Here is a 15797-nt window from a genome sequence, read left to right on the forward strand (position 1 = left end):
GCTATTTAGCCACACTGGCACTTGTAATTTCTCTATTTACACACAGGCACACATAGAAGGATCCTCAGTAACGCTGCACTTAGCATGACTGTCACACTCAGGATGCCGATGGACACGGCTGATATGAGCTTTTCACTCCTTCACTGTACAGCAGAAAGCAGCTCACCACAACAAGCGTTGCTTAGAGACCATCTGTCAGTTCCCCACGGTCACCAGGCACTGTCGCCACGGTGACAGATGGACCTGCCTGTTGGAAGCCATCACTCCTCGCCGAGACCTAGTAGCACATACACACAGACACGCACTGTGGACAGACAACATAATCTGCTTAGTAATGGCTTCCGTTTAGTAACTGCTGGGTTGCCAGGTTGGTGCAACAGTTCCTATCTGTTGCAGGGTCGTGTACAAGGTGTACTGCCTTTTGTCAGACTGTACCCACCTTTGGCAGCTTGTTTTGCTGAATTTTTTGCACACAGATTTTGACTTGGTGTGTCAGTGCTTCGATTTTTATATATTGATTCTGTTAGTAACAGTTCTTACTTTAAACTGTGCTAGTTTTTGCCTAAAATTCTTTGTTGTGGTAAACTCAGGGTGTTCATATGAAAAGAAAACCAAGTCATCTTCCCTCAACTTCAGGTGTTTTATTTCCTCTGGCAATCAAACAAAAGTATTACTTCAAGCTACTTAAATTAATCTGTCACAGTCCTCAAAGATGCAGTAGAGTTCATTACTTTCCTGTCTTTGAAATTCACGCCGCTCTGTTGATATCTTCAATCATAAAAAAGAAAAATCCTAGTAGTTGGATTATTGGCTCTTACGAAAGAGTCTCGTGCCACTTGTGTTTAAGATTTGTTAAGCAGAGTAAAATGAGCAAAAGGGCCCACAGTGGTTCTGGTCCATTATTTGAGAGCTGGAGGCGCTGAGGATTTAGCTGAGCTCTCTCACTCAGGCTGTCAGTCTGCCGGCCAGGCCAAATTGCCCACCTGTCTAAAAATGCTCTTTCCCTCCTCGTGTGTGTAATTAGGACCGGAAGTTGGCCCAAACATTCACAATCCCTTCTGATCTGAGAGACGCACACAGATGTAAAGCTAACCTTTGCACAGTTGTGTTTTCCCTGTTTTTATTTGCTTTATGATTGAAACCGACATTTATTTCAATAATTGATTTATCTCAGGTTTTCCTATCCGATGTAGTTTCTCCAAAAAGTTGGAATATTAAACAAAAGCATAAACTCTAAATGGAATTCATGCACTTGCAGATTTCAGTCTATTAAACTGGAATTTGATGTTCAAGTGAGGTTTGAGTCGAAGGCAACAAAAGACTGAGGAAGTTGTGGCACGCTTGTCAAAACACCTAGTGGAGTATCTTGCAACTAATTAGAGTACAGCATCATTAAAAGACTAGAAATATCGCTATGCAGCTTGCAAGCACAAAAATAAACGCCTGTCATGTTGTTATTGTTTAAATAACAAACATATTCAGTTTGTCTTTCAATTTTTAAAGCTGTTAATCAAAATAAGCAAGCAAAAAACATGTGCTGCACATTATGAAATTCTGAATTTTGTGTGGCTGCAGAGCCGCTAAGAGGCACTGAGAGGGAGCAGCGGCAGATCAATTGCAGTGGACAGATGAAGGATAGTAAAACACTGTCCTGAGTCCTTGACTGACAGCCTCCTCGGTCCAAAGAGAAAACCTTGGGATTCAGTGGGATTATGTCTAGTATGCATCCTTTTTTTTAACTTTTTTTTTTTTTATATCAGATTGTTTCGCACTTCTGAATGAACGATTCCTATCGATTTGAAAAGGGGAGTAGCGGGGAAAGAAGGAAGAACTGCAGACGCAACACAGCTGGAGCTGTCAGTTGTGAATGAACCCAGATGTCTGAGAGATAAAGAAGACAAGAGCGCGTGTGCGTGTGCGTGTGTGTGTGTGTGTGTGTGTGTGTGTGTGTGTGTGTGTGTGTGTGAGATGTTATCCTCTCATCTTCCCTAAAGGATTGACACACAGTAGTGGCCCATTTTCGCAGATGAAGCACAGCCTACTCTTGTGCGTGCTTTAACACATCTTTTGTATGTCAGAGGAGCTTGTTTGGCCAGCACTCCACTCGCTGCTGAACTGTAACGTTGTAGAGGGAAATAAAACCACACTTCTTGTATTTTCTTTCTTTCACGCACTCCTCCACGCGTTCTCATATCCGTGACTTCACACTGCTGCTTTTTTCACGCAGAGCCGAGGGAGCGATGTGTTTAAGGAGCGCATTTACCTGGTCGGAGCTGAGCTGTGTTGGTATTTCAGTAATCTGTCAGTCTTTTCCGTCTGTGCGCGCGCTTTGTCGGGTACAACGATCTTGCTGCAAACGATATTTTCTGGTCACTGCTCACTTGGGCAGAAGCAGCGTGGCTGTCATAAGCACACCTTGATTTGTGTCAGAAGCCTGCCTGTGAGAGTGCATGTGTAGCTGCGTAGATGTTTACCAGCATGTGGGGGTGGGAGGGGAGGCTGGGATGGAGCGTACAGAAGAAGAAGAGGGAGGGAGGGTGATGATGCTGAGGGAAGAAAAGGGAGGGAGGGAGGGAGGACAGTGTGCAGTGAAGTAAGAGAGAGAAAGGAACAGGGACAGGGAAAAAAGGAAAAGGCAGCAGGGAAGGGAAAGACTGGGAGGACGCGCCAACTGCCTATAGATGTTGGAGCCTTTGACAGCGGAGTGCGGTGCTCAGCGGACACAGGAAGATGGTCTCAGTAAGAGGGGAACTGACGGTTGCCTATAATTTAATGTTCAATATCTTGGACTCCTTCTCCATGGGTAATGCTACGGCCAGGAACTCCGGAGCAAAGCTTGCTTTTCTCCTCTTTGACAATCTTCTTTTTATTCGCTTTAGGTGCTTTCCAGGATCCTGTCTTTCCCCTTAACTCTCACTCGTCCTCCCTCAAACACACGCTCACTTGTGCGCGCCTCCGTTGGGTAGCCAGGGTCTCGGGAGCGCTGGGTTAGCCCCCCGGCGCTGGCCGCGCTCTTCTGCCGCACCAGTCAAGCCAAAACGCTGGCCACGGCAGCGATGCAGATAGATCGCGCTGCCTGCTCCCCACCTCCCCCACACCCCCCCCTCCTCCAAAACGTAAGCCACGGAGGGGCGAGCGAATGAAATCAAGCAGGGAAAGAGAGGAAAGGAAAGAGAATGAGACGAGAGCTAGATTTGCTCTGTTGTGACAATGTTGGGGAGTCTGCGTTAATCTTTTTTCCCCCACCCATGTCTTTTTTTAAATTTCCCCTTTATTTTAATGTGAAATAAATGTTCTAACTCCTTTGGTAACATTTTTCTCTTTCTCTTTTTTTTTCCTTCTGTTTCTCTGTCTGGCTTCACAGGAGTGGCACCTGCAAAGAAGAGCCCAAAACTGGTAAGTAGTTGTTTTAATCTTAATTTTTACATCCATCCACCTCTGTCCACCTCAGTCCTCTAACCACATGTGTGCATCTTTCTGAGGGATGTTTCAATATCATCATCTCTCCCTTTCCCACCTCATCTCTAACTCCTCTCTGTGCGCTGCAACTTGTGCTCATGTTGTGGGTCGGTTTGTGGACATGGGATACTGTACTGCGCGGGGGCGGATTCCTGTAGCTTCACATCAGCCCCCCCCCCCCCCCCCCCCCCCCCTTCTGACGGGGGATGGGACGAGGAGCTTTGATGCACCGCGTGAGCTGGGTTGCTGCTAAGTTTGCAGTGTGAGCATTGATGTATGATCACAGCTGAGAGACTGCTCCATCCTGTAATGTCTTTATTAAAAGAGAGACCCCTGTAGACTTTGCAACTGAGGGCGTGTTTGCCAATATTGTTTTGCAGGATGATTTTGACTCTCCACACAGAGATTACACTAGGAGGATATGCAGTGGTGCTTTTGAAATGATGGTGCTGTAGTATTAGCGTTGGGTAGTTAATGGTATTCTCATAGCTGTGCATAAGTGGTACAGTTCAAGCGTCACTCATGATGCGCACAGCATGGGTAAGCCCCCCCCCACTGTGTAGGCACCACTAAAGGTGCAGGATATTTTACAGTTTTATAGAGAAGCGATGTTAAACATAAGGCGAGGGGGGCAGAAATGGCCTAGCAAAGACTCCAATCTAATCTGGCTTTGGAAAATGTGAAGGAAACTTTTAACTGTATTTTCATAAGTTTTACAGCTTAAAGACTTTCACCATTGCCATTCTCACTACACCAAAGCAGTTACGTAAGACATAAACTGTTAAATATTAGTAAAAAAAAAAAAAAAAGGAGCTTTTCTATCTACTACTAATTTTTCTTTTTAAAATATTTATCTATAACCAACTTTTAAAAAAATCTATGAATAACCAAAACTTTGTTTTATAAATACAGGACAGTCTGGGCAGTGAGCTACCAGAATGTTTTCAGTAATTTTACTTGGTGGCACTATTCAAAGGACCCTGTAGACTGTGTCTAACAGACCATGTATTTGCCAATTTTGTTTTGCAGGATGATTCTGAGGTGGAATCTTCATACACAGATAACAGTAGGAGGGTATGTGATATTGTTTAGTTGGTGGGAAGGTTTCTAGAAATGAGGTGTTATGATATTATTGGTGTTGGTTTGATAATCCTTAGCTGATAAAAGAGATGGTGGATAAGCTGCCGGTGATAATTATAGCATTACATAATGTTTAACATTAACATTGTGTTTAGGCGTATGAGGCTATTTATGTGTGACAAATCAAATCATGACTCTTATGTCACTACATAATGCAGTGCATAAAGACATGAGTCTGCAGGTGACAGAGCAGTACAGAGCTAAACTTTAAAATTCCTTTTGGGTGCCGTACCTTCAGGCTAGATGAGATGGGAACCATCCATCGTTTTATCAGCGTACAGTTCAAAAGTCTTTATTTCAGGTATTACCAGAAAGACCCTGTAGACGGTGTCTAACAAAACGTGTTTGCCGATTTCATTTTGCAGGATGATTTTGAGCTGGATCCTCCATACGGAGTTAACACTAGGAGGGTATGTGATGTTTTTTTAAGATGGGGAGAAGGTTTGACTGAGCTAAACTGGAAAAACTTAAAATTCCTTTTGGGTGCTGTACCTTCGGGCTAAATAAGAGAGAAACCATCCATCTTGTTATCAGCACACAGTTCAAAAGCTTGCAAACATGATGGAGTGCATTAGTGCAGGAGTAATCCCCACGTCTTTCAAAGCACCAGTAATGCTGAAGAACAAAAACATATTTCAGAGCAACACATGACACAATCTTGATGATGCCTTTTTTTTTTTTTTTAAGAAAGCCCTTGCTTATTTCAGCAAAATAATGCACGGCATTCCTCACATATTACATGAGCAGGACTCTCTTCTTAAAGAGTCCAGGTGCTGACCTGACCTGTTCTGGGAAAGAGTCTGTAAACTGAGCATGTTTTTTGTTTTTTTTTGGGGGGGGGGTTGTTTTGCAGGATGATTTTGAGCTGGATCAGCCTTACAGAAAATACACTAGTAGAGTATGTGATCATGTTTAGAACGGCTTTAGGCTGTGGTGGGTTTATGATGGTTCTGGTGTCTTCAGCAAATAGTAAAGGTTATGGATAAAGTGCCAGTAGTGCTGGTGTTATTGCATAATACATTTCAGCTCTACGAGGCTGCTTAGGTGTGACACAACAAGCTTTGGACCTTCTGAATGCTGGGTCCTTCTTGCTGAATATGAAATGAACCATTGATCTCATTATCAGTGCGCTGTTGAAAAGCCAGCACTCATGATGGTGCTATTACATACAGTATGGTTGATCCACACATCTGTGAGAGCAGCTCCAATGATACATTATATATGCAAGTTTTGGAGCAACCATCCCGATCATGACTTTTAAAGAAAGCCTCTTGTTATTAAAGCAAGTTGATCGCACGCTACACTCTGTAAATGTTACATAACCATGACTCTGTCATCAGAGACCAGGCACAAAACTGACCCTTTTTATAACTTTCATTTGAGGTTTTATTAGAAGGACCCTGCAGAGTAATGTGTGTTTGCCAATTTTGCTTCACAGGATGAATTTGAGCCAGATCCTCGATATAGAGAGATTATTAGGAGGGTATGTGATGCTGTTTACATGACGTGAAGATTTTAACGATTAAGCTCCCAATGATAAATGTGTTAATGCATAATGTTTTTACTGTATTTACTCTTTGGTTGTGTGATGATTTTGGCAGCTTAGTGTGACACAGCTAATCTTTTAATTTTGGGGAGATATTGCATCCTTCAGGCTCAATAACAGAGAGGAACATTTATCTCACTACAAGCACATAATTTAACAGTCAGTGTTCATGATTGTATTGTACACAAAAATGATGATTTGATTTTTTTTTTTTTTTTTTTTTTTTTTTTTTTTTGGTGAAGCAACCAATGCCAAACCCAGATAATGTGCTTTAAAAGACAGCCTTGCTTATTTCAGCAAGTTATTGCCAAACCACATTGTGCATGTATTTTGGAGCTTTTTTGTGTTCATGTGTTTAAAAAATTGTTTTTCAGGATAATTTTGCAATGGCTCCTCCAAACAGAGATTATAGAAGAAGGGTACGTGATGTCATTTAAAGTTTTTGAGAGTGAGGTGTAATCATACTGGTGCTGGGCAGATGATAGAGATGGTATTCTTATAATGTTAATACAAAGTGATCATATTTTAATGCATTCAGGCTTAAATTGTCTCACACAGAACGATATTATGTGTGACTCAACAAACTACTTATGACTGTTAATGCTGTGCTACATAAATGTACATATTACATGAGCATGGAGCCATAGCATGGAGCTCGGGTGCTACACTGGCCTTGTTGCAGTTTAGAAGTGTCATTCAGGCATTATTAGACTGGACATGTTTGCCAATTTCTTTTGCAGGATGATTTTGAGGTGGCATCTTCATACGCAGATAGCACTAGGAGGGTATGTGTTATTGTTTAGATGGGGTGACGGTTTTAGGAATGAGCCGTCATTGGTGGTGGTTCTATAATTCTTAGCTCATAAGAGAGGTGATGGATAAGGTGCCTGGGAGAGCAGTGTAAATGCTGCATGATGTAATGCCTTTATTAATAGAGGGATTCTGCAGACTGTATGTAACTGAAAATGTGTTTGCCAATATTGTTTTGCAGGATGATTTTGAGCCGGGTCCTCAATACAGAGATAACACTCGGAGGGTATGTGATATTAATCAGAGGTGGTGGAAGTATTGTGAATGACAATGGCTATGGTGTTCTTATAACGGATGAAAGCAATGAATAAGCTGTCAGTGATAATCATGTTCATACTGGTTTTACTAACTGTCTGGTTGTCAGAAAAGTAAATGTGACTGTTAATTCTGTAGTACACAAAGGCAGTTAACCAAAGTCAAGCTGGCTGTTAGCTTAGTAGGACAATGGTAAACTTTGAAGTTCTGCTTAACCCAATGTTTTTCAAGGTTAATTAAGAGAGGAACTATCAATCTCATTAAAAACAAATCGTTTTAAAAAGCTGTTTCTGTGACAGCATTGGATTACAATATAATATGTATAGGTTTTAGAGCGATCCACATCATTCCTTTTAAAGGAGGGACGTGCTTATTTCACCAAGACGATGCCAAACCACATACTGCACATTCTTATTTTTCAGGATAATTTTGCGATGGCTCCTCCATACAGAGATAACAGAATAAGGGTACGTGATGTCATTTAGACAAATTGAAACTTTTCGGGAATGACCATGTGTGCGTAGATGGTACGGTGTGGTCTTCTTATAAAGATAATAGAGGGGATGGGCATGGTGCCAAAGATCATGGGTTTAATGAATGAGGTTTCAATAGAATATTTTAATGCAAGATGCTGTTTATGTGAGGCCCTGCATTCTAGTTATTGCTGTTAATTTAGTAGTACATAAGGACAGTGAACCCAATTTAGGCCTGCTGCTCATTTTTCAGAACCGCACTAAGACTCCCTTTGGGTGCTGTACCTTCAGGCTAAATGAAACGGAAACCTTCCATCTTGTGATCGGCATACAGTTCAAGTTATCATTCATGATGGTATTGCACTGTATAAGTGTATATCTGTGACGGCCCCACCAATGCTGAACAACATATCTAGGTTTTAGAGGAACATATCCCACCATCATGATTATGCCCATTAAATGCTAAACCAAATTCTGCACATATTACAAGATCAAGAGGCCTTAAATAAAGAGTCCAGGAGCTAAACTTTGCCTGCTTGAACTTTGTCTGATAGAACATGGCTGCCAATTTGTTTTTGCAGGATGGTTTTGATGTGGATTCTTCTCACAGATAATATTCAAGGCGGGTTCAAGAAAGTCTTAAATTATTTCAGCAAGACAATGCTGAAATAACAAAGGACACAAGCATGACTCTATATCAAAAATGCCAAGTGCTAAACTGGGCTGGTTTTAGTGCAGATCTTTCTTTCTGATATTGTTAGAAGGACCCTGTAGACTGTGTCTAACAGACCATGTCTTTGCCAATTTTTGTTTTGCAGAATGATTTCGATGTGGAATCTTCATACACAGATAACAGTAGGAGGGTATGTGATATTCTTCACATGGGGTGAAGGTTTTAGCAATGAGTTATTGTGATATTGATGGTGGTTTCATAATCCTGAGCTGACAAAAGACACAATGAAAAAGGTGCCAATGATCATTTTAGCATTACATAATGTTTAATCTCCTAGGACCCGGTGTCCACATATGTGGACATCACATTTTGGGATGTCTAGACCAAAATACTTAATTTTTCTCTACAAGGGCCTGATATGCACTTACGAGGACATTATACTGCCACTGTTCTATTGAAATTTAAAACCAATGTCCTCATATGTGGATCTCATTTTTCTTAAAAAGAAAAATTAGGTAAAAAAAAAATCTGGTAATTCTTTGTTTTTACATTCATCAGGTCCCAATAAACCCAAATAGCAAAGAAAACATTTAAATGCATGTCATGAAAGACTTCGGGTCTTAGGAGGTTAACATTGCGTTTAGTGTATGAGGCTATTTATGTGTCACACCTCAAAGAAATTATGACTCCTTGCGTTACAGTGCATAAAGACAGTGAACATGAGTCATTCCTGCTGGTGACAGAGTTAAACTTTAACATTCCTGTTGGAGGCCGATACCATCATGTTAAAAAGGAAGGAGCCATTTAGAGTTCAAATGCTAGCTTCTCAGGTGTGGCAATGCATGCCATCATTGAGATGATGCTTTTTAATGGAAGACCTTGCTTATTTTAGCAAGATGTTAGCAAACTACAATCTGCCTATGTTACACAATCATGAATACATTGCAAAAAGTCTAGTTGCTAAACTAAAATAGAACCCTCCTCTTGATAATATAAAAGGGTCCTATAGTCTAAACATGTGTTTGCTAATTTTGCTTCGCAGGATGATTTTGAGCCGGATCCTCGATATAGAGAGAACATTAGGAGGGTATGTGATGCTGTTTACATAACGTGAAGATTTTAGGACTAAGCTGCCAAGGATAAATGTGTTAATGCATAATGTTTTTACTTTATTTACTGTTTGCTTGTGTGATGTTGTCTGTGTGCGACACAAAAACTAAATTGCTGTTAATTCTGTAGCCCATAAAGACAAAAAAACATAGTCAGGCCTGATGCCAGCTTAGCATGACACAGCTAATCTTTGAATTTTGGGGAGATATTGCATCCTTCAGGTTCAATAACAGAGAGGAACATTTATCTCACTACAAGAACACAATTTAACAGTCAGTGTTCATGATTGTATTGTACACAAAAATGATTTTTTTATTTTTTTTATTTTATTTTTTTTTGTGAAGCAACCAATGCCAAACCCAGATAATGTGCTTTAAAAGACAGCCTTGCTTATTTCAGCAAGTTATTGCCAAACCACATTGTGCATGTATTTCAGGAGCTTTTTTTTGTATTAATTTTTATATTATTATTATTTTTCAGGATAATTTTGCAATGGCTCCTCCAAACAGAGATTATAGAAGAAGGGTACGTGATGCCATTTAAAGTTTTTGAGAGTGAGGTGTAATCATACTGGTGCTGGGCAGATGATAGAGATGGTATTCTTATAATGTTAATACAAAGTGATCATATTTTAATGCATTCAGGCTTAAATTGTCTCACACAGAACGATATTATGTGTGACTCAACAAACTACTTATGACTGTTAATGCTGTGCTACATAAATGTACATATTACATGAGCATGGAGCCATAGCATGGAGCTCGGGTGCTACACTGGCCTTGTTGCAGTTTAGAAGTGTCATTCAGGCATTATTAGACTGGACATGTTTGCCAATTTCTTTTGCAGGATGATTTTGAGGTGGCATCTTCATACGCAGATAGCACTAGGAGGGTATGTGTTATTGTTTAGATGGGGTGACGGTTTTAGGAATGAGCCGTCATTGGTGGTGGTTCTATAATTCTTAGCTCATAAGAGAGGTGATGGATAAGGTGCCTGGGAGAGCAGTGTAAATGCTGCATGATGTAATGCCTTTATTAATAGAGGGATTCTGCAGACTGTATGTAACTGAAAATGTGTTTGCCAATATTGTTTTGCAGGATGATTTTGAGCCGGGTCCTCGATATAGAGATAACACTCGGAGGGTATGTGATGCTGTTTACATGACGTGAAGATTTTAGGATTAAGCTCCCAATGATAAATGTGTTAATGCATAATGTTTTTACTGTATTTACTCTTTGGTTGTGCGATGATGTTGGCAGCTTGGCATGACACAGCTAATCTTTTAATTTTGGGGAGATATTGCATCCTTCAGGCTCAATAACAGAGAGGAACATTTATCTCACTACAAACACATAATTTAACAGTCAGTGTTCATGATTGTATTGTACACATTAATGCATTTTTTTTTTTTTTTTTTTTTTTTTTTTTTTTTTTTTTGGAAGCAACCAATGCTACTACCCAGATAGCTTATTTAAGCAAGTTATTGCCAAACCACATTCTGTATGTATTTCAGGAGCTTCTTTTGTATTCATTTGTATCCATTTAAAAATATATATTTTTCAGGATAATTTTGCGATGGCTCCTCCATACAGAGATAACAGAATAAGGGTACGTGATGTCATTTAGATACATTGAAACTTTTCGCGAATAACCTTGTGTGCGTAGATGGTGCTTATAAAAACAATAGAGGGAATGGGCAAGGTGCCAAAGATCATGGGTTTAATGCATGAAGTTTCAACAGAATATTTTAATTTTAATATTTTAATATAGTTATTGCTCTTAATTTAGTAGTACATATGGACAGATATAGTGTATATCTGTGACAGCACCACTAATACTGAATGACATATGTAGATTTTAGCATCCCACCTTACATAATATTTAGCATAATCTTTAGCATAATGTTTAACATTGCGTTTGATGATGCCCTTCAAATGCTAAACCAAATTCTGCACATATTACAAGATCAAGAGGCTTCAATAAAGAGTCAAGGAGCTAAACTTTGTTTTGTTTTGCAGGATGATTTTGATGCGGAATCTTCATACACAGATAACAGTAGGAGGGTATGTGATATTGTTCAGATGGGGTGAAGGCTTTAGAAATAAGTTGTGATATTGGTGTTGGTTTGATAATCCTAGGCTGATAAATGACACAACGAAAAAGGTGCCGATGATCATTTTAGCATTACATAATGTTTAACATTGCATTTAGTGTATGAGGCTAAAATGCTCGAAGTTTAGAACTTTGATTATTAAAGCACTTTGTAGACTCAATCTGTGATTGCCAATTTTGTTTTGCAGGATGATTTTGAGATGGATCCTCGGTACAGAGCTTATGGAAGCAGGGTATGTGATCTTTGTTTAGAGAAGGTGAAGGTTTTGGGAATGACCGGTTTGGATAACGGTGATGGGTTGATAACAGTAATTGAATTCTTACAGCAGATAATAGAGCTGATGAACAACTTCCCACTGATAAATGTGAAAAATCATAATGTTTTTAACAGGTTTGGATATCTGAGGCTGATTGGGTGCTGCAGAAAAACTATTGGTGCCATAGCAGGACAGAGCTATAATGTTCAATTTGTTTTAGATGCCTTGTCCTTAAGGATAAGATAGGGACCATCATTCAAGTTATAAGTGTGCTGTTTTAAAAGCCAGAATTTGCCCTTATATTGGTGTAGAGTATAATATAAACAGATTGTCGACCAAAAATGCTGCTTTTCATCTGATGCCTTGTTGAGACAATGCCTAAACCACTTTCTGCACATATTTCAGGAGCTTTTTGCAATTTTCATTTTTTTATCATTATTTTTTTTTCCAGGATGATTTTGCGATGGCTCCTCCATACAACGATTACTCTAGAAGGGTATGTGATATAATTTAGATACAGTACAGAATTTTGGTGGGAGATTGATGTCATGTATGGTGGTGCTAGTTAGGTAATGGTGATGGTGTTCTTGAAAGCGTAACAGAGGTGATGGAAAAGTTGCCAGTGCTAAACCATCAAGTCACTATTAGCTGTGTCTGAGTGAAAGTACAGTAATAGTATAGAATAGTTTTGCAGGATGATTTTCCACTGGCTTCTACTTATAGAGACCACCCTATCTGATTTCAGTTAGCTAGGGAAGAAAATTGTTGGGATGTGTGATGATATTAATGCTGGGTATATGATTATGATGGGATTTCTATAGCAGATAATCGAGGTGATGGGTATGCTTTTTAAATGCATGTTATGTTAAGAAGTTGTATGTGTGCTAAACCAGTGATGCGTCATGTTAAGCAGGACTGAGCTGAGTCTTAGGAAGCAGTGAGGATTTGCTTTCATTGCCCCACCTACCAATGCCTCTCGCGTCCCATCTTCTGTCTCTTTAATAAGTTATTGGAGCAGCACAAACCCATGTATTAAACTACTCGCAGGCCACCGAGGAACAACGCAATGACTGCAGAAGGTCAAAATCTAATAGATTCATCAAGTATAGGAGATTTGTTTTCATTTAAGAGGGGGATAGGATTTGGACTTTCCGTGCATCAAACAACAAGAAAAAAACACAGATTGGTTGGCCTGGGTTTTTTTTTTTTTTCTTTTGAGAATCAGTCCTCAGGTCTGACTTTAGCATCAACACGACCTGCATTTCTGATTAAGTATATGACTCTATTGATTTTTTTTATTTTTATTTTTTTAAGTACACCACAAACCCTAGTGAGGTTATTTGCAGCACCAGCAGAGTAAGCATTCCAGCTGGAGCCACAGCCCCGACTTAATATTTCCTAAAGCATCAAGCTTATTTTATGTCTAACAAGGATGATGAATATAAACATGAATTGCAGAGGTGTAGGAGAGTGATTCAGCGAGTAATGAGTGTGAAGACATGACTGCACTTTGAAGGCCAAACACTTTGATATTTGAGAACAGACGATCCACTTGCCTCCACCCTTTCCTGGTATATTTTTGTCCTCGGCGTCCAAAGTAATGTGCAGTCACGTGACGTGAAGAGACTGAACTGCTGTCATTTTCGCTTACCGTCTTAAAATATCGGCCTTTCTTTCCCGAGCTCTGCCCCGTAACCCTTTCACGTCGCTGGCTTCTTCGCAGCAGTGGAGAATTTGCAGACCAATGGTGACGATGTGATGCTTGCAAAGGAGAGATGCTGTGACAAGGATGACAAACAGGATCTTTACCGATACTCGCAGCGTATCTGTGCCTGAGCTCGGGATTGTGAGGTTTACTCAGCTCGAATCCTCGAACAGATGCTTAAGTGCGCATGTTATTGAGGGGCGAGTGGCAATTTATAAGCAGTTTTACATTTCTACCTTCACCAGTAAAGTCCTCTCTTCTTTTTAAAACCCTGGAGTGCTTTATTCATTGTGACTATCCCTCCATATACAGCACGGAATGCAGCTCCTTCTTAATACATTCCACTCTGTTAAACAAAAGGAATAGGCAATGTACTCTTGTAAGTTCCACAGTTTTCTCCCATAGCTGAATGACTTAATCATGAGAAACCATTGAGGTCCTCTTTTTTTTTTTCTCCTTCTTTGTTAGCTTTAAAAGAATTCTCTGCATAAAACAGCTTGATTATTCTTTGTGTTAAATAAGGGAGCAATACGACAATGGTTGACATTATACTCTTAGAATGTGCTTCCTTTCACCCCAAGGAGAAGCCATGTTTAATCTTTTTGAACTCTAATTCAGAATTGCTCTGTATTCACATCTCCGCTGTCCCTGTTCCTCCTCTCACAAACCACAACCCAGATTCATATTTTCTATTCCGCTGTTGACGATGCAATAACCTTCTTTTTTTTTTAATGTTTTTGTCTCCTCCTGTCAGTCATTTTTGAGTTCAGCTTCCATGCTCCTGTGCAGAAGATTTGAAACAGTCAAATGATATTGATCTGCTTCTCCAACAGCAGTTGTCAAGAAAGGACAGCCAGAACAGCTCCCAGCATAGTGTTTCCAGCCACCGGAGCGCGCACACAGACTCGCCTGTGCACTCTTCCCTGGCACCCGCTCTCAGTGAGAGCAACGCGCCCCCACCTCCCTCGCAGCCTTTGCCGGGACTCCCAATCCAGGACTCCCCAGGAGACGGGACCATCCAGAGAAAACCGGACCCCTTTAAGATTTGGGCCCAGTCCAGGAGCATGTATGAAAGTAGGCGTAAGTATATTCATTTCTGGTGGCGGTTGGATGAGGGCAGCATGGGGTATTGGCTCGGTGCAGACCCTTGGTGTCTTGGTGGTACTGCTCATTTTGGGGAACGTTTTGTGCTTGTAAGTAAGCTGGGTCAGATATTTATATTTATTTATTGATCTATGTTTTACTAAAGACTGGCTTGCGCTCAAATGCTCCACTACACATAGTGATTAACAACTATATTATACCGCCTGTGATAAAACATAAATATTGTAGGAGTCTGTCAAAGAAATTTGTTTGTTGTTATTATTTATTAGGCAAATGACAAATTGAATTCATATTTTTATACCCAAATTTGAGCTGGCACACTGGACTTCACAGAGAAGTCAGAAATTATATGTACATTTTTTTTAAAGTCTGATGTTCTGATCAACCAGTAAAACTTTTCTGTTCAGGGGTGCAAATTAATGAGCATAATTGAGCTTTGCTATTTTTTCAGCTTTCTTTAATGTAAAATATTGACATTTGGCATTAACCTCCTAAGACCCGAACTCTTCCACAGCATGCATTTTTAACTTCTCTTTGATATTTGGGTTTATTGGGACCCAATGAATGTAAAAACAAAGAATTACCAGATTAATTTTTTTTACCTAATTTTTGTTTCTAAGAAAAATGAGATCCACATATGAGGATATTCGTTTAAAATTTCGATAGAACAGTAGCAGTATAATGTCCTCGTACGTGGATATCAGGCCCTTGTAGAGCAAAATTGAGTATTTTGGTCTAAATAACCCAAAATGCGATGTCCACATATGTGGACGCCAGGTCCTAGGAGGTTAAATATATGGTTTAGAATCAGGGGTGTCAAACTCCACGCCTCGAGGGCCGGTGTCCTGCAGGTTTTAGACCTGTCCTTGATCCAACGCAGCTGATTTAAATGGCTAAATGACCTCCTCAACATGTCTTGAAGTTCTCCCGAGGCCTGGTAATGAACTAATCATTTGATTCAGGTGTGCTGACCCAGGGTGAGATCTAAAACCTGCAGGACACCGGACCTTGAGGCCTGGAGTTCCCCACTGCTGGTTTAGATAAAAGAGCTTGTGCATGCTGGTGGATTTACCATTACAGAAAAATAAATAAATAAATATAAATAAAGATTTTGGAAGTTATCAGTACTGTTAATTTAGGGCATAAACCTTAC

General features: G+C 40.1%; 1 protein-coding gene across 35 annotated transcripts in view; it reads left to right on the forward strand.

Moving 5' to 3' along the window:
* magi1b (membrane associated guanylate kinase, WW and PDZ domain containing 1b) overlaps window positions 1-15797 on the forward strand; it is a 151293-nt gene that overhangs the window by 117393 nt on the left and 18103 nt on the right. For 7 of the 35 annotated variants that reach the window (XM_080891235.1, XM_080891268.1, XM_080891267.1 and 4 more), the window contains exons 13-30: window positions 3365-3396; window positions 4489-4533; window positions 4965-5009; window positions 6038-6082; window positions 6520-6564; window positions 6886-6930; window positions 7137-7181; window positions 7633-7677; window positions 8502-8546; window positions 9399-9443; window positions 9947-9991; window positions 10313-10357; window positions 10564-10608; window positions 11030-11074; window positions 11485-11529; window positions 11767-11811; window positions 12287-12331; window positions 14374-14620. In XM_080891235.1, the coding sequence (XP_080747361.1) occupies window positions 3365-3396; window positions 4489-4533; window positions 4965-5009; window positions 6038-6082; window positions 6520-6564; window positions 6886-6930; window positions 7137-7181; window positions 7633-7677; window positions 8502-8546; window positions 9399-9443; window positions 9947-9991; window positions 10313-10357; window positions 10564-10608; window positions 11030-11074; window positions 11485-11529; window positions 11767-11811; window positions 12287-12331; window positions 14374-14620 (999 nt within the window). The remainder of the gene's footprint in view (window positions 1-3364; window positions 3397-4488; window positions 4534-4964; window positions 5010-6037; window positions 6083-6519; window positions 6565-6885; window positions 6931-7136; window positions 7182-7632; window positions 7678-8501; window positions 8547-9398; window positions 9444-9946; window positions 9992-10312; window positions 10358-10563; window positions 10609-11029; window positions 11075-11484; window positions 11530-11766; window positions 11812-12286; window positions 12332-14373; window positions 14621-15797) is intronic. The other 28 variants (XM_080891259.1, XM_080891261.1, XM_080891263.1 and 25 more) reach the window with 26 other exon arrangements.

The sequence above is a fragment of the Rhamphochromis sp. 'chilingali' genome, assembly GCF_963969265.1.
Source record: "Rhamphochromis sp. 'chilingali' genome assembly, chromosome: 9".
NCBI lineage: Eukaryota > Metazoa > Chordata > Actinopteri > Cichliformes > Cichlidae > Rhamphochromis > Rhamphochromis sp. 'chilingali'.